We start from the raw sequence: 24,507 nt of genomic DNA, 5'->3' as shown, positions 1-24,507 counted from the left end.
TCAATGATTTGCATCTGGCCAATAGACTTATTACTTATTTTATTTGAGTGCATGGGCTCAAAATAAATATGAAAGTATATTTAACCAGGGGCCCCTGGGTGGCTCAGTCAGTTAAATGGCTGCCTTTGTCTCAAGTCATGATCCCAGGCTTCCCGACTCAGCGTGGTATCAGCTTCTCCCTCTGCCCAGCCCCCTTTCTCTCCCCCCCTCATGCTCGTGAGTACACACTCTCTCTCAAATAAATAAAATCTTTTTAAAAAAAATAAAGTATATTTAACCATAAAAATTATGTTCCATAATATTTTGGATTCTCTTTTTAAATAAGATAATTTGTCAACACTGGACCCATAGTTTTCCCACATAGCAATAATCAACAGGAAAATCTTAGGGCTGTTTCCTTCTCAAGAATTTTTTCTCTCCACTCTGGCATAGTTCTTACTATTTTACCTAAATAATTCCAGTAGTCACTTGAGTTTGTCCCTAATTTTATGTGACAGAGTTTTAAGTTGGGATTTGTTATTTAAGATATGAAGTTTTAGTATCTTTATGTCATGTATCTGTAAATGATGTAGACACTGGAGGTGTTTCTATAGCTACTAATACTAGTACTATTAATAGATTACATTCTATGAAATTATTATTCCATATATAACAGGCATTATTCTAAACACTATATTTATTACCTCATTATACTCACAGCAATATTATAATCACAGACATTCTATGAAATAAACGTTTTTTGTTTTGTTTTGTTTTTTAATTACTGCTGTGTCAAGAATTGTGAATGTTCTCAGATTTTACCCTGCTTGCAAGCAAACAAGTTAAACTGCCACAACTTCATAGATGATGGCAGGAGATATGAGACTCCTGGGTTAGAGACAAAGTAATTTATTAACATAGAGCAACTAGCATGAGCTTTAGTTTGCTTTGGTTTCCCTTGCATTTCAATTTCCATGGGAGCAACAAGAAGTGGATTAGTGTATGCTTCTGCACACAGTAGGTTTCCATCAGCTGAGGAGCCCTTGAGGTTAGAGATATCTTTTATAATGGACCACAAGAAAACCTGCCCCATGTCTCCCATTTGCTCTATCATTATTAAACTAGACAGTAAATTTGCCCTCCGCCAAGAAGGGAGATCCTATCTTTAACTTCTAATACTGCTCACTAAATAAATGCCCTTAAAGTAAATAAAGGATTATCTTTTCACAATGGTCCGAGATAGAGGAAGGATAAAATAAAGAATGATTTATTATATTGCTTTAAACCTTTTGTTTTCAGGTAACATTTCATTTTTCACACCAAGTAATTTTATCATTATAAATTTAATGACAAATAATAATTAGAAAGGTAAGGAATAGATCCAGATGAGAACAGGGTATTAGTAAAATTTAATGGAAACCTAAACTCTGAGAAATAAGAAACTTTAAAACACAATTTTAGATGTCCAATTTATGAGCCAACTTTGAACCAGTAGTTTCTAAATTTTTCTTTTCCAGGGAGCTTTAAAAATCATGGATTCTATTAGTCAACCTTAGACCTATGTATCAGAATCTCTACTGGTAGTGTTAAAAACAGTTAAGGAAACTTAATTTTAGAAAGTTCCCCAGGAGAATCTGATGTGCGGCGTTGAAGAGAGCCTGGAGATCATGCAGCTGTGAAGGATGATCTCTATGTGGGTGAGTGAGGACTTTCACAACCCGACATGCATCAAAGTGACCTTCGTATCACCTCCAGGAGGCACAAGGGGACCATGATTTACTTAAGAAACCATACAATTAACAAAACTTTCCCCTCAGTGAAAGTAATAAGTTAACAGATAGCATACTGTAAAAATGGCATTAACGAAAAGGAAGCTCAAAGAATAAGAAACTTACATGTTAATTCAGAGCTATAGTAGAGAATGATATTGATTCTTGTGGACTCATGGGGTTTGCTTATTCAAAGGGTGTAAGCTGTGGAAGGGTATAAGCAGCTCATCAGGCAGATATAGGCTTGATGAAATTTACCCCTCATGCTATACCTCTCCTTACTCTGCATCATGTGAAAAATAATTAATAATTAATTTCCCAGGTACTTTGACATTAAGAAGGAAGTGCTCCATATTGAATGAGTAATCCAAGTCCCATCGATATTTTAGATTCTTTATCAACTTCTTGGTGGCTCATACTACCATTCACTTATATCTGTTCCCAGCTCACTGATAAATCTTCCAATTTTCTTGACCAGTTTTTCTATCAGGTTCACAATTTTCTTCTCCAACCTAAATCCTATGATAACCCTGGGAAATTCCAAAATCCAAATGAAAGAGACATCCATCAATCTACAACTATATGTACTGAAGGCTTCTAAATTCATAGCTCCACACATCTATATCCTACTATTAAATATTAAATTCTTGTTTAACCATTGTTTGGTCATTTAAAAACCTTTCTCATTCTGACATCAGTGTAGCTGGGTGAACTACTTGGATCACCTAGAAGATTTTCATCACAGAATTTTTCAAATTTAACAAACTTTCATCTGGAAAAAAAAGAAAAAAAAACCCTTTGTTTTTAGATCTTATACTCCTTTCCTCTCACTCTCTGCTTTTCTTTTTAAGTTCATCTGTGTTTGTCTAGTCCATTATTCTCCTTTTCAGATAAAAGGCGATCACTCCCTAGAACATTTGATCTTTTCTCTCCACGACCCTTGCCTAATCACAATGCCATTTCTTCTCCAGTAGGATCTGTATATCCATTTAAAATCTGGGCTATTCAGAAATCTGAAAATAAATCAGAAAACATTGTAAATCTGCACTGCTACAAATTCGGTTGATGACTGTACATTATATACTCTCCCTGCATGATCTCAAGCTTGAGTTTCACCAATTGTAAACAACAGTGACAAGTCTGAGCTATAGACCTGTATATTCAACTATCTATTCAATAATAAAGAAGATATCAAATGCATTACAAGCTCAATATGTTCAAAATAAACTCATAATTCTACTTCTACTACCAATGTTTTCTATCTCATGAATGGCACTACCATCCATTGAATTTGGTAAGACAGACACTTGTGATACATTCTTTTTCATTAGTCCACATAACCATAAAATCAGGAAAGCTGTGGATTTTACATGCTAATTTTAATTATTCCAATTTTCCGTCAGTAGTACTAACACCCCAGTATAAACCATATAATCTCTCACCAGAATTATTTCTATAGCTCCCCAACTTTTCTCCCACCATTCCCTGCTGCCCATCTCATACATTTTCTCCTAGACACCAGAAGTCTACTTTTAAGTATAAATCTGATTATAGTATTATTTTGCCTAAAACCAGTTAGAATTTCCTTTCTTCTTCCTCCCTTCCTACTTCTCTCCCTTCTTTCCTTCCTTCTTTTGTTCCTTCCTTCCTTCCTTCCTTCCTTCTTTCCTTTTTCTGTCTTCCTTTCTTTTTTCTTCAATTATTTTTATGATATTAGTTCAAATACTTAAAATAAGTTTAAGGTTCTGCAGAATCTAACACTATATACTTTCATACCATTTATGAGACAACTTGCATTCTTTTGGATTTTTGAATGGCCAACCTTCTTTTCACCTCAGGATCTTTGCACTTGCTATTTCCTGTTTCCAAAATGCTCCTTCCTACTCTCCAACTCTCCATTCCCCAACTTCACATCTTGCACATCCTTCATATCTAGCAAATATCACTACCTTATGAAGGTCCCCTGTGATGACCTTCTAGAGCAAATTACAAGATTCTGTACATATTTTACATAGGATTTATCTCTACTTCCCATGAAGACATTGACTTTATCTATTTCGTTCTTTATCTATTCCCAGGGTTTGCCATAATGCCTGATAGAAGTAAATGATAATTATTCGTGCAATAAAGAAATCTTCCCTGGAAATTTCAAAGTGTTTCTACTCCCCTCCTTTTTCATTAGCCCAGTAACTATGTATGCTGCTTATCATACTGAATGCTTAGTGAAAAATAAAGGTTTAAATACATATTTACAGAATGAACTAATGGTAAATGATATTTGTTTCTTCTAAGAGACCAATCTCATTGGATTCATTGACATATTAATTTTCTTAATAACCAAAATGAAAACTAGACCATGGAATTTGGTGACTATTTAAAGTTGTATCTCTATTAAGATCCTGCTCCAAAGTCAGCTTATTCTCCTAGATGACATGTTCACTTTATCTGCTAAAGGCAAGAAAGACTCCCTAAAAGTATGTGAAAAGAAAAAAAAAAAACTAAAGATGAATTGTTTAAGGAATCTTCTCTCCATTTTACATTATTCTATTATAACTACACAACTACACAAATAACTTCTAATGTTAAATTGTAGTGGAGTAAAAAGTCAATTGACTAAATTTTATAAATAGCTCATTTTTTAAAAGACATGGGATTTTTTTTTAGAATATTGATATTTTTCATTTCCAAATTAAAAAAAAATAATTGATTCCTCTCCAGTAGAAGTTTGAGGAAAGGTTTGAAAAAATAGAACAGTGATGAGAAACATATATTTGTAGTACTTTGTAATTCCAAACTGCTCCCACATTCAAAATTATGACCCCTAGTTTATAGATTATGTATAAATAATCAAGATGTTATTAAAGTTAATGATTTTAATTTAAAAATTAAGTTATAGTTATGCAAATAATACAATGAGTTTTCATTAAGAGTTCATTCTGGAAGCTTAAATTAATTCTTTACTCAAATGATTATGTTGCTTTATTTTCTTTGTGTCTCATAGATCAAACTTTCAAAGTGATTTAGTTTTTGAACACCTAAACCTTGAGGTATAATTTAAACAAAACCTTTCATTGTAAAGCCACACTGCATGGAAAAAAGAAAGTGACAGCCTTGACTTTGGATAGATTCCAGAGAAGTCATTTACGGAAGGAAGATAAAACAATTACAGCTCCACACTGACCAATGTATCACTTAGCACTTCTGATAATAAGATAAGGCTTGCAGGGCTAGGATGGGGTAGGAGAAAAAGTTATTAAAATAGTAAGAATGACCAAGAAGTATAAAGACAGGATTTTCAGAGTTATTAAAATTAGAAATCCTTTATCTTGTTTTAAGACTCAGTTAACGATTTGCTAAAACTAGATGTTTAAAAAAATCAATAAAATAACTAATCCCAATAACTATTCTTCAGACTTAAAAAATGAGCTTCCCCATCAGGATAGGAACATGTAGAAAATAAAGAGTAAGATATATCTGATAATTTTATGAAGGAGAATTACACAGTTTCCCACAATATTTCAGAATAACAATGTTTTAACCAGATTGAGTAGTTATCTATGTATTACTAAAAGAATATTAGAAAGACATCTGCCCATTTAGAGGTGTTTCAACAAAAATATTTAGAGTTTATATATTGTTTTTCCTGCTTTGACTTTCTAAATTAACTGTTGTACTCTTTGGAAATAAACATAGTGTAGGAAATAGAATTATGTGTTTGTGAATTTAAATTCTAATTTTGAAGCCAGCTAAGTGATCATCAACAAAATGAAGTGGAAACTTTTAACCTTGAAAAGCCTTTCCAGGTTTAATAATCAATGGTTTAGTGGCATTGTTTGAAAACATAAATTCTCAAATTTTGATTTCCCCTAATTCTGTTTTACATATTAAGATATTTCCTATGAATAAGATCTTATAATATTTTATAACATAAAATTTTGTCTTCTATCTCCTCTTCTAAAGTCATGAAATTTGAACTAGATTTATATTAGAAATTGTCAACCAATGTCTCTGTCTATAGGAAAATAATATCTATCATAGGTTATTGTGGGAAAAAATGTGATTCAAAAGATTATGGTTTTAGGCCTGGTTATAGCATCACACGGTGTATGGTCATAAATCTCTTCTCTTCTCTGGGATTCAATTTCCTCACCTAGAAAATGAAGGAGTACGTAGGCTGCATTGCTCTGAAGGTTGTTTCTATCATTCTATGATTCTACTACTATTTTTAAATTTTTAAATAAATGTAAAAATCATTCAGGGATATTGTGGCTAATAAGCTTAGCATAAGATAAATATATTATTATGTTAACTTGAGTATCACTTAAGCAAGAATAAAGTTTTAATTTGAATGATTTAATATTAGGTAGAAGATCATTTATACCATTTTTCATCATTATAATAATGCAAAGACTCTCATTTTATCTTTAAATCATTACCAGTGTGACTTTAAAAAAATAACTTTTCAAAATAGGTATGTTTTGTCATATTTTGAATAGTGAATTCCTGAGATATTTAGAACTTATAAAAATATGAAGTTTTGATTAAATTAATCCATTGAGTGAATAGGTAAAACCCTATTTTACCAAAATGTTCATTGGATATCTCAATTATCTCGGGCTTTAAAAAATTATAATAATTATTGTCTGCTTATATTTGGAATATATACTTGGGAACATAAACTTATCTATCTATATATATTTTAAGATTTTTTATTTATTCATTTGAGACACAGAGAGAGAGAGAGAGAGAGCATGAGCAAGAAGAGAGGCAGAGGGAGAAGCAGGCTCCCCACTGAGCCAGGAGCCCGATGTGGGGCTCGATCCCAGGACCCTGGGACCATGACCTGAGCCAAAGGCAGACGCTTAACCATCTGAGCCACCCAGGCGCCCCACCTTATCTATATTTTAATGTTCCACTGCAGTTAAACTGATGCTGAATAAATGCAAAGTATTTTATTATTATTAAACATAATTCTCATAAATTTGGAGAAATAAAATGATTCTTTTATATTAGCCCTTTCATATTTGAAGAAGGTCATTTAAGCTCAGGAAAACACCAAGAGATGTGGAATTATAATCAATGACACAGTAAGATAATCATGATACAAAAGTAAGAAAAAAATGTAAAATAGGATTTCACATAAAATATTTTTGTATAAACATTATACTATATATTTATACATAATATATGCTATACATTTCGAATAAAATGTATCTCAAGAGCATGAATAAGGAACAAATCTTTTCCTTCATTTTGCTTACAATTTTTCAATGAATTTATTTGTGATGAACTTGTTTAAAATGAGACATATAGAGAAATTTTTTATATTAAGAAGCTAAATTTTTGAAACTTAACTAATCAGTGAGAAATAAATCTGCCAAATCTTGAATGTATTTAGATAATTTCTCAAACATTTCACAGAGTTCTTTACTTTACTGGAGGAGTTTAAACATAGTTTAATTAACTTAATTTAGTAATAAGCAGTTTTAAGCTGAGTAAGTGGCTTCATTAGGTCAATATATCAAAGGTAAATATTAAGTTGCCCTAATTAAAATATGCTAAAAATGGTTATTAACAAAGCCCAATTTTTTTAAATGATTAATGAAATACCTTCAATATATTTTCTAATAATAGCCACTCCATATTTAGAAAACCACCCATATTACGACAACAGAAAATCTGAATACTTGTTTTCATGCTTAGAATACCTCTTATATGTAAATGAATATCAACATTTTAGAGCTGGAGAAACAGAAACAGCGGTATAACCTGCATGTCATGCACCTGGTCTCCAAACTAGATATTTCTGCTACTCAAGACTGTTTAAATGTGTTAATATTTGGTAAAAAAAAATAGTTATAAAATATATTACTTTAGTTTAAAAATATTTCTGACTTATTTGATAATAGACCTAATTGAATGATTAGAAAATGCAATGAAACTTTTATCCTACTCACATAACAGAAACCATGAGGTTCTAGATTTTGAAGAATACTTATATGATTTTTAAAGGTAGTGTATTTACCACACATTGCAGCCTTCACCTAGCAGTTTGTAGTTAATCTCATTGATAGCCAGAGAAGAACAATAATTTTTATCCTATGTTGTTCATATGGTTAATTTTAAGTAAATTGTTAATAATTATTTAAAAAGTTAATATAACTACAGTAACATGAGTAGTTACTGTAAGCAAGGCATTTTTAAAAAGACATTTATTTTAGAGAGAGAGAGAGAGCAAGTACATGAGTAGGGGTAGGGGCACAGGGAGAGAATCTTCAAGCAGACTCTGCAAGGATCACGGAGCCCCTGGAGTGGCTCAATCCCAGGACTCTTGAGATCATGACCTGAGCCAAAAACAAGAGTCAGATACTCCACAGACTGCACCAGTCAGGCTCCCCAAGCAAGGCATTTTTTAAGTTCAATGCATAGAAATATTTAGTTTCAAAAATGACATTATAATAAGGTTGATGCTATTATTATTATCTGCATTTTTTAGATCAGGAAACTGAGGCATAGTTTAAGGAAGGTCACAAAACTCAAGTGTGGCAAAATGAAAAGAGCCCAGATAATAGGAGTCCAGGAGAGGCCCTGCTCTCCACCATTTTATTCTATAACCATTTTAGTCCAATACAAATAAATCAGTCTTAAATCCTAAGAGAAAATAGTATCAGAAAGTCTGTGTAAACTGTGGACTTTGGCTACAAAGTGTTTGATCAACAGACACTTTGGACTTAATTACAGAACTATGAAAATGCACCATTTGCGTTAGTTTTACGGACACCACAGCTGGAACTCAATATTTATTTTACCGCCATAATGTGAGGTTAGAAATGTTACAGATAGTATAAATAACCTTTTGGTGGGCATATGGCTAGGAAACAGTGACCAAAAAGCCATATATTGTGGTCAGAATCTAATAATTCATTTAAATGTTCTAGCTTTCAGAACATTCAAGCCTAAATGAAGTTTGGAAGTATAGAATTATGTTAAAGAAATTATCTCAATCAATCCCCAAGTTCGGATTGAAAAAACACTAGAAACTATGCTAGTCTCTGAAATCTTGATGAAAGGCTCCGATATACAGATCATATTTCATAGAATTCAAGAATTGAGAAACACCTTGGAATTCACATAGCCTCTTGGGTAAGGAGAGATGAATTGCCTTGCCTAAGATTACATGTCAAGAGGCCAAATCAAGATAACACCAAAATATCCTGCTTCCAGCAGTTGATTTCACTGTCTCAAGCTGAGTCTACATATTTGGTGTGTATATATATATGGGATTTGTTGTTAACCCAGTGAAACATAACTATACATTTAGATTGTGTTATATACTATTTTTACTTTTTAGTAAAGCACTGTTTAATTTAAAAGTTACTTAAAAAGTTCACATTATACACTGTCATGGAAAAATCCTACATTGATATATTGCCAAATATTAAATAGAGGAATTAGAAATATGAAAATGAAGTAGGAAAATGAACCATTAGGACTTCCTTCTAATTTGCACATTCTTTTCTTTTGACTTGGATTTAAGATGGAATATGTCTGTCTTTAACCTGGTAGGTCTAAGAGAAAAGTATATAAGAATTTATTTTCAGTTCCTTAAAAGAGCATTTTGAGATACAGAGCTCAATTTCCAGCTAACTCTCAGAACTAGGGGATAGGATACCTAGAAACACCAGAAAAATTAGACTGTTACTCTTCGTTCTTTAAAAACGATTCTAATATCCTACTGTCAACAAAATTTTCTGGCCTGTCAGTGGTAAAATGCCAAGGGGCACAAGCTGTACCATAGACAGTTAACTTCAGAGTGAAAACAAGCTGAATTGTTTTTACTTTACAGGTTTCTTATCTGCCAACTTCACTGAATTAATAAAGTACACATACTTAACAACATCAAAGGCAGACATGTAATATATTAAAGACTGTGATTGCTGCTTCTAAAATCTTCTCTCAAGAAAATGATTTTCTTTTCTGAAAAGCTATTATCTCCAGACTGAAAATTATTTGTCTATGTGACACCAAATTTATTTTAATAGAAAGTTAATAATACATATCTGTATCCGTGTATTATTAACTTACAGCTAACTCATTTTTAGAGCTCCCCCTATCCCCTCTAACCAAGTTTTTGAAAGCACTTAATTCAAATAAAACAGTTTGCATCTATGCAAGTAGATTTGAGAATACTTCAAATGAGGAATCTCTCACTACTCAATGAATTAAATGGGTATTCCTCATACTGAGATTCAAAATGGTTTCCTCTTGGAAAGTAAGATATTTAAATAAGAATAGATTTTTTAAATTTTTTATTATTATTATTTTTACATTTTGTTGTATCTCACAACAATGCCAGCCCTACCAAACTTCTTAACCTGCTCTCTACATTGAAAGTATTTGTCTCTTTCCAATGGTAGCCTGGAAAGGGAAATTATATATTAAGGTGAATTGGACGGCTGCTATTTTACCACCATTACTAGCTTCATGACTAGTGTTCCATTATAGACTTGTGATAAGTATATTTATGAGAAAAATCCAAAACTAAAATAAAATCTGACAGCTATTGCCCAGAGTTAACAAATTATACAACATATTGTAAACCAATTAGATAACATTCTACACCCATGTGTCTCTGCCGTTCATTTTCCTTTGGGTCCCCAAGTCCACCCTCCACCAGTTTTTGCCTTGCTCTGTGCTCTGGGAGCCTGACTTCTCTGAACTGCTCCACCCAGATTCCTTGACCTCTGATTTCCTTGGAATTGGATTAATGGAAAGTTATTGGAAGACAGGAGAAGAAAGTGGTCTGATATTGATCCCTCCTCTCCCAGGGTCTCCACCTGACCAAGGTTTGGATACTGGCTGGGTCCCTCTTTGGCCCCTGCTTTTTTCAAGCTGCCCCTTTTCTGGCCCAATTCTTCTCTAACTAGAATAACCCTGTTCACTTCCTATGGCCTTTCAGGTCCACGCTGATCACAGCACCTTGCTGTTGAGCGTTCTCTTGTGCTTCTATAACCCATATTAGTTTCCCAAACTCTGTCCATATTTCTGTGAAAGTCTCCTCATTAAAAACTCTTTTATTATACTCTTTTGAGCCTCTCAATTCCTGCTGATATTCTGAGTAACACACTAGCTAAACTAGGGACATAAAAAGTTTATAATCAATATTTAAAGAATGTGACTTCAAGGATAAAGAAAAAAATAATTTTAAGACCATTGCAATTTACCCAGTTTAACACAGACTACTCCAGAAGAACCTCCTGCTTTTCATTGTAGAATCTAGTTCTTAGACATCAAATGTGGTTCACTTTCAAAAAAGTATGTTTCTCAATGAATCTATTGCAGTTCCTCATATTAAAGTTGCTTTTTCTGTCTTTATTTAAATACTCATTGATCAGCATTCTTTGCTTACTAGTGAATTAAATAAAATAGCCCTGGAACTATTTGAGTTCATCTCTTTTTTTTTTCTAAAATGAAGAATAACTGGACTTAAATTACATATTTCCACTTATTATACTGAACACTTGGAGCAGAATTCCCTTTACACTAAATTAATTCTTTAAACAATAGTGGCAAAAAAAGTTTGATTTCTGGTCTTATTAATCTGTTAGCATTTATAGTAACTTTGTTGACCCTTTTTAAAACTAATGAACTCAAGTTTTTAACTGTGAAACTGGTACACATTATTGGCCTTGATAGGTTTTCTTGCAATAGTTTAAAACTGTGTACCTACTGGGACAATACTTTTTTCTTAGTCATTTTTTTTAATCATTTTATAGATATCTTTTCCCTTAAAAGTCAGTGTTATCTCAGCTTTAGCATAGAGCAGTTCTGATACTAAAACTGTATAAATATTATAGACATATTCAAGAAGTCATTCAGAAAAATCTGTCTCTGCCTTGCAATCACCTTATACACACTTAGCATCAAGTAGCATTTAATTTTCTGGCCACTGCTAATTTAAATGAGTACAGAAAGCTAATGGGAGATTATTTGAAATCTAGAGAAATAAAAAAAAGAAACTACTGTATTATTGAAGCAAGAGATGTTTTAAAATATCACAATTATTCAAGCACTTATTGTAATTCCATGAACTCCCCAGAGTTAATAGATTGTATTAGACCCTTCTCAGAAGTCATGCTTTGTGGCATTTGCTCTTATTTATTGTCCTAGCAGAAAGTTCCAGTGGAAGTCAAGGTCACCTTCTATCCCAAAGTTTGTATAATTAGTATCACTTCGGTGTTTCACCAAGATAACCCAGGAGGTTATTAACTGTGTTTCATGTGGAGTGTCAAAGAAGCAAGGGCAGTGCCAGTAATCTTTTCAGCTTCAAAGGCACAGCTCATAAATTTAATTCGTTGGTTAGTAAGATACAACTGGTTTAGTTTATTAATGATTTTAAAAATAATTTTAGAGATGCTCTGGAAATATGTTTATTCATATATGAAGGCTAAGCTTTTAACATACAAAACAGATCATCACCCTAATAATAAGTGACGAAGTCTTGGTATCTTATAAGTGATGTGCTTTCTGGAATATCATAAATATGGAAAAATTTAAATTTAATATTTGTATGTATATGCATATTATTATATAAAGATGAATCCCAGAAAATGGCACATAGTCTATTAGGGAACAGTTTCTTTTCTTTCTTAGATGTTGTTTTGCAGGAAATGTGTATGTTATTAGATTATATAAAATCTAGGATTATTACCATAAAATCAATTAAGACACTCCTACATTTACAGAAGTGAAAACAGTATTAGTAAAACTGTTTACTTAGAAGAAATATAAACTAATGGAACAAAGATTTCTGTTTAAATTGATCTAAGCCAAAGAAATAAACAAGCTTAAAATGAAACTCTTAAAAATATTTGATGTTTTAAATTGCACAAACCACAAGAGTGCCCTTAGAAAATAGAGCAGAGCGTTAAGTGTACTGCTTCCCTTAATAGGTCATATTGGAAAGAAAATAAGAATACCGATTTTCCTCAACTATATCCCAAATGCTATAAAGAAATAGGTAAATATTTAAGGATTTTCAAATTTTGCTAGAGTTCATCTTCATACAAGTCAGAGTCAAATGCTTTGTTTAGTTTTGGAAGTGGTTATATACAAGTGATATGTATTCTTGTTCCAAATAAGATCTACTAGAATACAAAAAATGACTTCAGCATTCTATGCTGTATTGGAATAACCTAAACTGAAACACTGCCATTATTGAAATGTGTGGGTCCATAGCTAAGAGATGGGGACCTCCGGTCAGCATTCCCTCCCATGTGCAGCCTGTAGTCTCTCCCTTCAGCATTAGCAACACAATACTTGTAGCAAGGTTGAAAGTGCCCTCAGCTATGAACCATATGTGTTGCTTGCTCTTTCTAAGTAAGAAACATTTTTAGTAGCCTATTTTCATTACAAGCTATGTTTTAATATTTAATTTTAAAACTGCATCAACTTCATATAATAATTGTTTTTAAAAAGACTAATGGAAATTTAGCTACACTTACAGCTTAAATGTGGAAACCTGTCTTTTCGTAGATAAGCAGGTCTCTCTATATGGACCATCTGGAGACTGAATTATTACTTAATTTTTGCCAAGTGAAAAAAACCCAACATATTGACACTTAATTTTTAAAAGCTCACAATACTGTGCAAATTGTGTTTTATTACCACCAATAAAACCAGAAACATTTTTAATAGCTAAACATTCATAATACAAGCTCATAAACAACTTCTTGACTTGAACACTTTGGGATTTAACTGTGTCTAGATGATATATTTTACCATTGCAAATGCTCTGTTTGAGTGCATTTATAGTGACTAACTCAGAGCTATGTTTTTACTCCATTTATTCTTTCTCAGTGCTGGCTTTTTCTTTTATTCTGTTAAATGCTTATGATTTTGTATTCAATTGTTTAAAGTATTTACACCAAAAAGGGAAGGAGGTGACACATTAATAAAACTAAATAAAAATAAAATAAAGATAGACTAGACTTCCTTTTGATAAAAGGAAATAGAGACTAGAAGCATAGGTCAGATCATTATTGCTTTTATTATTTTTTATTTTTTTGAAGATTTTATTTATTTATTTGACAGAGAGAGACACAGCGAGAGAGGGAACACAAGCAGGGGGAGTGGGAGAGGGAGAAGCAGGCTTCCTGCTGAGCAGGGAGCCCGATGCGGGGCTCGATCCCAGGACCCCGAGATCATGACCTGAGCCAAAGGCAGACGCTTAACAACTAAGCCACCCAACCTCCCTTCATTATTGCTTTTAAACCTTATTTAAATAGATGCTTCAGACAGTAGTTTGGAGGACACATGTATGCAAATTGTGTTTATTCTACTTTAGTTTATTGTATTTTGAAGCCAGAGAAAGGAAACAACAAAGAAACCTGCATACAAAAATACTATTTCGTAATCAGCATTTTAGGCCACTGTAGTTCATTAAAAATGACCATATTAAATATGTGTGGAATTTTATAATTTGTCTCAATTTCTCTATGCTGGCACAAAGTAAATAGTTCAGCAATTTTTTTTTTAATTTGCTAGAGTTTAACTTTGTTTTAATGAATTTTTTTTACAAGTCACTTAGATTACTTCAAGAAATTTTTAGAGAAGAAAGTATTTATTAAGATCTTTTAGACAGCAATATTTTAGGTTATACTTAATGGTCAAACAGGTCCCTAACTTCATTTACATTTAAATAACTAAGTTTTACGTCATTCACATGATTTAAAAGTACAATGGCAGCATATGGGCTAAAAGAGCTATGGTGTACACTAAAATTTCTTCTATTCCACATGGATGATTTAAAATATTTCACTTAATATTACATTTTTAAACATAAGTAACAAAATTAGCATGCTATTTAATAGTGAAGAATTGAGAACCTTTAGTGGCATAGCCTGACATTAAGCTTTTGATTGTCAAGGTATCCATTTTTTTTCTTTTTTTTTAAGATTTTTATTTATTTGTTTATTTATTTGAGAGAGAGAGAGTGAGAGAGAGAGAGAGCCTGTGACAGAGAGGGGCAGAGGGAGAGGGACAAGGGCACTCCCTGCTGAGCAGGCAGCCCCACTCAGGGCTCTATCCCAGGATCCTGGGATCATGACTTGAGCCAACATTTGATGGACTGAGCCACCCAGGTGTCCCTTCAAGGTATCCATTTCAAAAGACACCCACCTTGAATAAACATATTGCTTGCAGTAGGATAGAGTTGTTAGGCAAACAACAAGATAAGGAATTAGGCTGCCCCACCTGTGAAATTTCCTCTTTCAGAAACCCATGGATACCTTAGGTACCTGACTACTTTGAGTAACCCCACTTCTTCCTTCTGGTGACCTCATTCCCACTCTTAGGCTTCAAATTCACCAATTAGTGATCCTCAAAACCTTTAGACACTCGAACAAAGGCAGAGCACCAGGTCCATGCATGCTCTCTCTCTTTACGATTGTGACCTCATTGTGTGGCCTTCCAGGAACTGAGTAATAATTCTTGTGTCTCAAAGTTTCTGATGGTTTCTTGCTAAAATGCATCCTGAGCTCATAATAAGAACCACAAGGGCTAGTTCAGCCACATCATTGGCCCTGGTGGAGTTAATGTCTATGGGGGCTCCTACAAGTATTAGGGGCCTCGCTCAGGACAGTGCCCTCAGGCATTCCTATCTGAAAGCATTACTATCAATAGGCTACAATCAATGCAACAGTACCCATCTTTAAATTTTGTGAGTTTGGTCATTTTTACTCTAGTAGATAGTGTGATAATGGTCAAGTTCTTAAATTTTTAAAAGACGTCCTTTGTTTTTGTTTTGCAACGCCATGCTGAAATAAGGTCCCGTTGCAATTAGCCTCATTATAATTAATAAGTTGGTTAAGATTATTAGACAAATTATGTAATTTTATTACTATAAAATTATTTTTTTCCATTTCAAAGTCTAATGTAAACCCAAATCTATATTTGAACTAATAGTTCATTTAGATGTTTACAGAGATAGACTATATAAATAATTTCATCATCAAGTTTGGAATTATGTTTCCCTATTTGATGTATCGAAATGCATAAAGTATCTGAACAGACTCTTAGTATTTAACAGGAAGTATATCAGATGTTTTATATCTTCTGTTTACATCTAACATCTCATTTTTGTATTTGAAAGACATTAACAATTTTGCAGAGCCAGAAACAGCAATTAGAAATTTAGAAGTTTTCTGTCTTGATAAATATAAAATATTCATTATGAATACTAATTTTAAAAATAATGATAGACATAACCACTGATACATGTCATTGTCTCACATATACATTTTTAAATTTTCAATACTTTTATATTGTTATCTGTATAAAGTGAGGATACTGCTAAAGATTCCTATAGTATGACACAGTTATGAAATTAAAGCTCTATGACATAATCAAAATGAAAAAGGTTTTCAAATTAAACACACCATGCTAAAATAATATTAATACTAGAAATCACATCAGGTCATTTGGAAGCATTTCATAAATGATCATATTTAACTCATTAACATTTATCACAGTGATAAAAAACTAGAAACATTTGTGAGAGTATATATATGCCATGTGAATTGAATGATAGGGTTAATCAGGCCACTAGACTTAAAAAAACCCTGCAATTTCCAAAAGTAGAAATTAAAATGTCTTGTAGCAATGGTCTTTTGTAATGAAAAATATTTTAAGAGATCTATAAAATGCTCAGGTTTTAGATATATGATATAAATCCAGAATAGGTATATAAACTATTACTATATTCATGGATAGATAAATTCTATATGTTCTAGTAATATTTTATCTAATTTTCCATATAATCAATTAAAATTGGGCTTAAAAATAATCAGTACACTAACACCAAAAAAACTTTGCCAAGTTATATATATATATAATTTCAGTAATTGCATGATACAACTATAGATAAACACATTTGTTTTACTAAAAAGAACTGAAAAATAATCCTATTATACACTGAGTGCTGATTATGTTTCCAGAGCTCTAGATATTATCTGATCCTCAAGACAACCTGGGAATTAAGTGCTTCTATCAAGTGTTTCTCATTTTTCTGATAAAAATGCTGAGGCTCAATTTGATTCATTGTCCAAGACCAAAGACCTTGTACTCACACCCAAAAATGCCTCTAGGGCACATTTGTTTTCCCATCTTGCCCAGAACTGCTCAAATTTGCTGGCTTCTCCATGTCTTAACACCTCTATTTGTAACAAGATAGTGCTAATTGCTAGCTTTCATTCCATATGGAATGGAATGTATAGAGTATATACATATATACTAGTATAAACTAGTATAGAGGCTCCTCTTCCTCCTAACAGAAATGCATTTTACATATAAACTGAAGAGATGTGAAAATTCTCAAAGTTGTGGCTGATGATTTGAGGAGATTCTTTTGTTCTGTTTCACCTTGATTTCTAATACAGCCACAGGTGTGATTCTTTAAGTGTATTTTAAATTGTTTAACATATCTAAGGATGGGAAACAGTAGCAGTGAAAGAGTGTAGATGGAGACATGAAGGGTGATTTATTTGCAGCCACTTATTAAATATATAGACAGGCAGGTAAATATTATGGTGTATGAAATTTGAAGAAAGAACTTTTAAACCTCATAAAGTCAAATATAGTTACTTTACTTTAGATTATTGAATGAAAGGGATGAAACAAACAAACAAAAAAACCCTGCAAGATGAAAATATTGAATTCTCTTTAGTTCTCAACTTTACTTGGGCAATACATTCTTTTTTTTTAAAATATTTTGTTTATTTATCTGACAGAGAGAGACACAGAGAGAGAGGGAACACAAGCAGGGGGAGTGGGAGAGGGAGTAGCATGCCTCCCGCAGAGCAGGGGGCCTGACACAGGGCTGGATCCCAGGACTCTGGGATCATGACATAGAAGGCAGACGCTTAACGCCTGAGCCATCCAGGTGCCCTTAGGCAATACATTCTTATTATCTTCCTTTTTTAACTATAATTTTGAAATGTCTTTTACTAATTTATAAGTAAATGAATTGCATTCAAAGAATAATTGCATATGAAAGTTCTAATAGGCAATACACAAATAAAGGAATACCATACAACTTAAAAAAGAGAGTACAAAATTCACAACAATGTGAAAACTAGTATAGAGCTTCCTCAAAAAAAAGATTTTTTTTTTTTTTGAGAGAAAGAGCGTGGGGGGGGAGGGGCAGAGGAAGAGGGAAAGACAGAATCTTAAGCAGGCTCCAAGCCCAGCACTGAGCCCAATGTGGGGCTTGATCTCATGGCCTTGAGATCATGACCTGAGCAGAAATCAAGAGTTAGACCCTTAATCAACTGAGTCACCCAGGCACCCCAAAGCTTCCTCAAAAAATTAGAGATAGAAATACCATATGATCCAATAATTCCACTAGTGGGTATTTGCCCAAATAAAATGAAAACACTTATTCAAAAATAAATATGTCTCTGTCAAATAAATAAAAAAAATATTTTTAAAAAATATGCACCCCTATGTTTATTGTAGCATTATTTACAATATCCAGGATATGGAAACAACCTAAGCGTCCACTGATAGATGAATGGATAAGGAAGATGTGGTGTACACATGCACACACACAAACGTACATATGCACATGAATATTACTCAGCCATAAAAAAACGGGTGAGATTGTGTCATTGGCAACAACAGAGATAGACCTAGAGGGTTTTATGCTAAGTGAAATAAGTCAGACTGAGAAAGATAAATACCATACGATTTCATTCATATGTGGAGTCTAAAAAAAGGAAATGAATAAAACAAACGAAAAGCAGAATCAGACCTACAAATACATAGAACAAACTGATGATTACCAAAGCGGAAGGGGGTTAGTGGGTGGGCAAAATGGGTGAAGGGGAGTGGGAGATTTAGGCTTCCTAGTTATGGAATGAATAAGTCACGGTAATAAAAGGCACAGCATGAGGAATATAGTCAATGATATTGTAACAGCACTGTATGGTGACAGATGGTGGCACACTTGTGGTGAGCACAGAATAATGTATAAACTTCTCAAATCACTCTGTTGTACACCTGAAACTAACATAACATTGTATGTCAACTGTACTCTAATTAAAAATTTAAAAAGTCCTAGCTCTGATGAAATTCACATTCTAGTAAATGAAAATGGAAATTAAACAGATAAATACATAACATAATTCATAACAGTGTTTATGTACTGACTGAGTCTTCCACTCCCTCAAATATGGACTAGAACATTAATGACACAGGTGAGGTTGGTGACTTTTCCCAGCCCCCAGTGGTTTGTTGAAGATAGGAGAGAAAAGTAGGCATTAGACTAACATTTAATGTTAATGCTGCCATTTTTTTTTCTATACAAAATAACTACTGTGAAGTGCCTAACTTATAAAATACATTTTTCTTTCCACATATTTTGGTGCCTTTTGAAAAATATCTTCCAGTTGCTAAGTAAAAATAACAGGGAATGGTGTGTGTCTTCTCTGACGTTTGTATGTTCCTCTGCAGAAAAGATTAATTCTTTACCACTTTTAAAGTCCATATTGTAAAGTTCACAGAACATTTTAGGAAACCTGTAAAAAGTGAATTTACTAGAAAAAGTAGAAAATTTATTTCATTTTAACAGGCTGCTTCAGATGCAGTAAGTAAGATTCCACTTAAGATGCATGTGAACAAATATAAAATGTTTTTAAACACCTCACTTTGAAATAAAACATTTTTCTCTTATTCTATTCTAAGATGTGTGTGTATACATATATATGCTCAGAAAGGGCATGGATACTTTTCCTTCATTAAGCACAGACACTGGTTACTTAGGAAGGATGCGTTAATTTAATTGATAGTGATTTTAGATACAGCATGTTTAATTTCCATAATGGTACTGTCTGGCATGATGCCATATATATATATATAGCAAGTCCTCAATAAATGTTTTTGAAGAAAGAAGGAATAACTGACTATTAGGAAATTTTTTTTGTTTTAAGTAGGTCTTCAGAAAAAATCAAGTCAATGTCACCATCCTTTTCCATCAAAGTGATCTGTCTTTACAGTCAGAACTTAATATTATCACAGGATTTTGTTAGCATGCACTAATTGCATTTCACTTAAATTGCTATTTGTTAAAAATCTTTGGAAAAATAATAAATTGAAGCACAGTAAAAATTTAGTTATCTTTCATTTCATATGATATCACAAAGTATTTTTTACCTTTTTTCATTTTTATTACTTTCCCCCCATTTCCATATAAATTGTTATAAGATCTTTAAATTCTTCTCATTTATAGATTTAGCTCAAATACAGTTCTCTTAATAATACTAATATAAACATAGGGCTTTTTGAGAAAATCTTATAGCTACTATCATCAAACTTCAGTTATCAATCATATATCATATAGTAGAGTTGACATGATTAATAAACATTAATAATTATCTAATATCAGATATTTTTCAGAAGCAAGAGAAAAATATTATGATAACTGTTACGTTAAAGCTAGCAACTCAATTTAATAGTCTAACTGAACAATATTTACAAGTGAAGGAAAATAATGTTAAGCCAGTACTTAGTACAACTTTAACATATATTAATGTAAAGTCCCCATGATTTCAAGTTAAATTGTTAAGTTTAACACATATTAGTATAGCCAACATGACACAAAACATGTATAAATACGAAAAGACAAACTTAATAGGACAAATTCTCTTTGAACATTGCTTATGCAAAAATTAAGTTTAAAATCTGTTTCCTATAATGCACTCACAATTTTTTAAATTTCTTCATCACCTACTAACCACTTAATGACTGCTCAGGAATGCTTTTTTTATATTTCTGAACCATAATGCAATTATTTTTTGCCTTTAAAGACTACTTCTATTTCTTCAAGTTTGCTTTCCTTAAAGCAAAAATATTTATTAATAAACCAATACCAGAAATTACTCATGGAGCCAAATGAATTCCTATAGTCCTGGACAGCTTTATCAATATTCGTTTTTAGAACATTCTGTGAGTAGACTAAATAGATCTACTCAGAGAATCCCTTTAGGATGACTTGTTGAATATTTACTTAAAAGTTCTATGTGATGAATAGTTTCTAATGACGCTATGAATTATGCCAATTTTTAGAACACATTCAACACTGTGGATATTTTTAATCCAGTGGCAGAAGAATAAGTTATTAACATTAAACAAAGATCTTTAAAAAGCAAAAGCTACCTTTGCAACCTTGAACACTTTATTTCTTTGCTTACATTTATAAGGCAAGACAAAAAGAAAAAAAAAAAGTGTCCCATGTTCACATTTAAACTTGTTCAGTATTTGCTCCATATATTTTTAACCTATATTCTGGAATATTTTCATAATAGCTATAAGTGGCACTAAAAATGTTAAAATGTACAATCTTGCCTCATATTCTATTCCAAGAACCCTAATTGATAGCAATTTAGGTGACTTAATCACTTCTTATAATTAAGTAAAATTGGATCTCGATTTTTCTACCCTTTAAAAAAAAACCCTTAAAGCTTCATTTAATGTGTTTTCCAGGCCATAACAAAGAAGCATACTGTACCTCTTACGCTGCTGGTTGTTGCAGATGTGGTTGGGCTGGTTGTTATGGCTACAGTGGTTGTGACTGTTGCAGTGGTAAGGGAGGGGATGATAGTAGTGGGAAGCAAAGTGTTGGGAACATCTGGTGAGTGGAAAAAAACAAAATATAAAACAAAATCATATCATGCAAACAAAAGAGAAACACAAATGATTCAAATTATAAATACACAGGTCTTATTTAGGTTTAACTTTAACAGGCTTACACAGATTATCAGGCACAAAGCTGGCTGTACCACATGGTTCTTGTCATTTTTTTTGTTCACTTCTTTTTCCTGCTCCCACACAAAGCAAAAACTTGGAGCGATGTTTGAGAATAAGCAGATTGTTTGTAACGTGTAGAGTGAAATTTAAAATGACAAGAATTCATTTGTTCACTGAGTCATTTAAAAAGTGTGACATGCAGTAGCAAAATACAAATAGGTAAAACAACAAAAAAAGACATGCTTTGTCAAAGAAGTAAACAAAGAAAAAACACAACAGAAATAAACACAAATAACGCCACTATGTAAGATTAAAGAAATGTTAATGATGGATGAGTTATGCTTGTTAAATGCTCTTTGATTTTTTTCTTTTAGGAAAACAATGATAGGAAATAAGGTGACAGCAATCTTTAGAAACAAACAAAAAAAGAAGCTAATTGTTATTATTATTACTTTGCTTTTCTTTTTCTCACAAATGATGTTAATGTACAGCTTAGAGTCTTGCAATTCTTACCCTGATTAGCTGGTAACGCCTTCTAACAATTTTGCAGTACCTAGGAGTCTTTAACAAGTATTGAGTCAACTAGAATGGAACCCAATATTCTGAAAGGTTTAGGATTTATTTTATTTGGCATACATAGGAGAGGTGATTGAACATAGACTTGAGCCATAATATTCAACCCCTAATCCATGATTAGTAAAAGTTGCCGAAAGTTAACGCTAGATTCCAATACAGAAAACATAATAAACAGAAAGAATAACTTAGAATTTTACACCAAAATCTTCCTTTCACTCAAAACTGGCTGAAAATTTGAAGAGTAGGGTAGGAAACACTGAAACAATGTAGCCAGTGTCAAGCTATAGAACCTCAGTAAGATTCTCAAAAAGTCAAATCTTGTTTCAAGTGGATAGGCATATAATTTACACAGTGAGGAAATGAGAAACAGTTTACAAATTACCTGTAATTACTGTGCTGGGGTTTGATTTCACATGTTTGCCACACAGTCCCTATATAGTCAAAGTGTTTGACAGATTATTTTGCTGTTAAAAGGCTTCCTGTCATTCTCTCAGCTAAAGTCTTTGAGTCACACCAAAAATATTCTAGTTTTTTACTTCTGATAAATTAGCCCTCCTCAATTCTCAGACTTGAACCTGCTGGATTCTCTACACTGGAGACATCGGAAAACAGTAGGAGCTCGCTCTCTTGTCTTGGGTATTGATATTTACACCTGTTTTTCAACAGGGAAAATGCTTCCTAGACAGTCAAATTAAGAAAACAACCTTCTAAAAACTCAATGGTGGTACATTAATCAGTGGAGAAAATGGTTATTGCCTGGTGTGCAATTACCATGATCATAAAATAGAACTGACTTTAACAACATTGTACACTGAATAAATATTATGTATATGTTCATGTATACCCCTTATTTACTAATTTTTATAATACCTTTTTATTTTCATAGTAAGCTTCCCTAAAAGGTTTAGGCAGGCTGGAGGTAAATGCAAGATATTTTCTAAATTAAAAAAACATGAGTAATCTTAATTTTCATGCATACCTAAAATAGAAAATAATACATTCTTCGTTGGCTAGTAAAATCCTTTGCTCATTAGGATCTCCAAATATATGTATTTAATTTATGCAAAGGGAGATGACTTACAAGGCTATCAAATACAAGAACATACAATGGTATTAGCCCTTTAAAACTCCATGTAAAGAAACTAATACCATCAAACATAGCACAGATGATAAAATTTAGGTTATTTGCTATCAGACAATGAGTTAAAATAAGATCCCATTAGATCTGAAAAGCAGCCTTTCAAAACCAGCTAATACCATTCAATTCCTAAGAACTGGAACACAAATAACAGGTTTTGGTGTTGTTTGTTCATTTTTTTAGGTTAGCCAAAAAAACATTATGTGGACTTTCTTTTTTACTCCATATCAACAAAAATGAGTAATAATAAATCTTGATTTGTTTTGGAGAGGGTCTATATATTTTCAGGTACTATGAATATTTTTGTATAAACCAAACAATATCTTTATTTCCTATAACCGTGAAAATGCATGAAATTTAGGGCTTTTCCTAGACTAATAATTAATGAACCAAAAAAAAAGAAAACAACAACCCAATAGTTTTATAATTGTTAATCCACTTTAAGAGAACTGCCCGAGAGTCTTTTAAAGTGTCCAGACAGATAACACTACATATCGTTATTGGCTCATATTCTGACTCCTGCTTTGTCAGCCCATCATTCTCCCACATCCTTTCCTTTCGACTTCATATGTACCTAAAAACAAATCTGCTGAAAGAAATCTGATGGAAAACACCTTGGTCCAATGACAATTGGGCCAAGAAAAGCATCTGTCAAATAAGAAATCTCTCCAGTCACTGTTACATTTTTAATCACTACTAACTTTATTTCATCCTGTGTTGTGAAACATTTTAAGCATTTTCATTTATCCTTTTTATGGTACATTCTTGTTTATTCAATTATTTCAGCTTTATTGTAAAATAGCAAAATTTGGAATAATCTAAATACTGAACACCAGAAGAGTAATCAGAATCAACTGAAATTCAGCAACACAGGATCAGTTGGAATTCGTTAGAATTCTTAGGAAGATCAAAAAAAATTGTATGATACTTCTCTCTTCTACCTAAACTTTCTGTCTGCTCTGATTTTATTGACGTCAGTCTCCACACTTGACAATTAATCCTTGAAGGGAAGAACTCTGCCTATTTATTGTTAGGATACTAGCACAATTTAGAAGGTGAATAAATACTTACTAAATGAATTTGTTTATAGCATAATAAATATATAACATATTTTAGGGGATCTAAAAAAGTCCATTTTTTTGACAGGGTCATCTAGTTAATATAAAACTAAAAGATTTTATTACTTCTACTAAAAAAATCCTTCTCTGTCTTTAATATAAATAGACAATAATTATTTTCTGA

At 32.4% G+C, this 24,507-nt stretch overlaps 1 protein-coding gene across 2 annotated transcripts in view; it reads right to left on the bottom strand.

Moving 5' to 3' along the window:
* The window catches only part of CADM2 (cell adhesion molecule 2), a 169,092-nt gene that overhangs the window by 45,946 nt on the left and 98,639 nt on the right, over positions 1-24,507 (bottom strand). Inside the window, exon 6 of one of the 2 annotated variants that reach the window (XM_028114859.2) lies at positions 21,313-21,432. The exons of the other annotated variant lie outside the window; for it this stretch is intronic. Within the exon in view, the coding sequence (XP_027970660.2) occupies positions 21,313-21,432 (120 nt within the window). The remainder of the gene's footprint in view (positions 1-21,312; positions 21,433-24,507) is intronic. 2 annotated transcript variants of the gene reach the window in all.

The sequence above is a fragment of the Eumetopias jubatus genome, unplaced genomic scaffold (assembly GCF_037043125.1).
Source record: "Eumetopias jubatus isolate StellerSeaLion01/CBP00866 unplaced genomic scaffold, mEumJub1_p1.0 scaffold_1, whole genome shotgun sequence".
Classification (NCBI taxonomy): Eukaryota; Metazoa; Chordata; class Mammalia; order Carnivora; family Otariidae; genus Eumetopias; species Eumetopias jubatus.
Note: the sequence above shows the minus strand (reverse complement) of the source record. Positions and strands in the feature narration are given on the sequence as shown.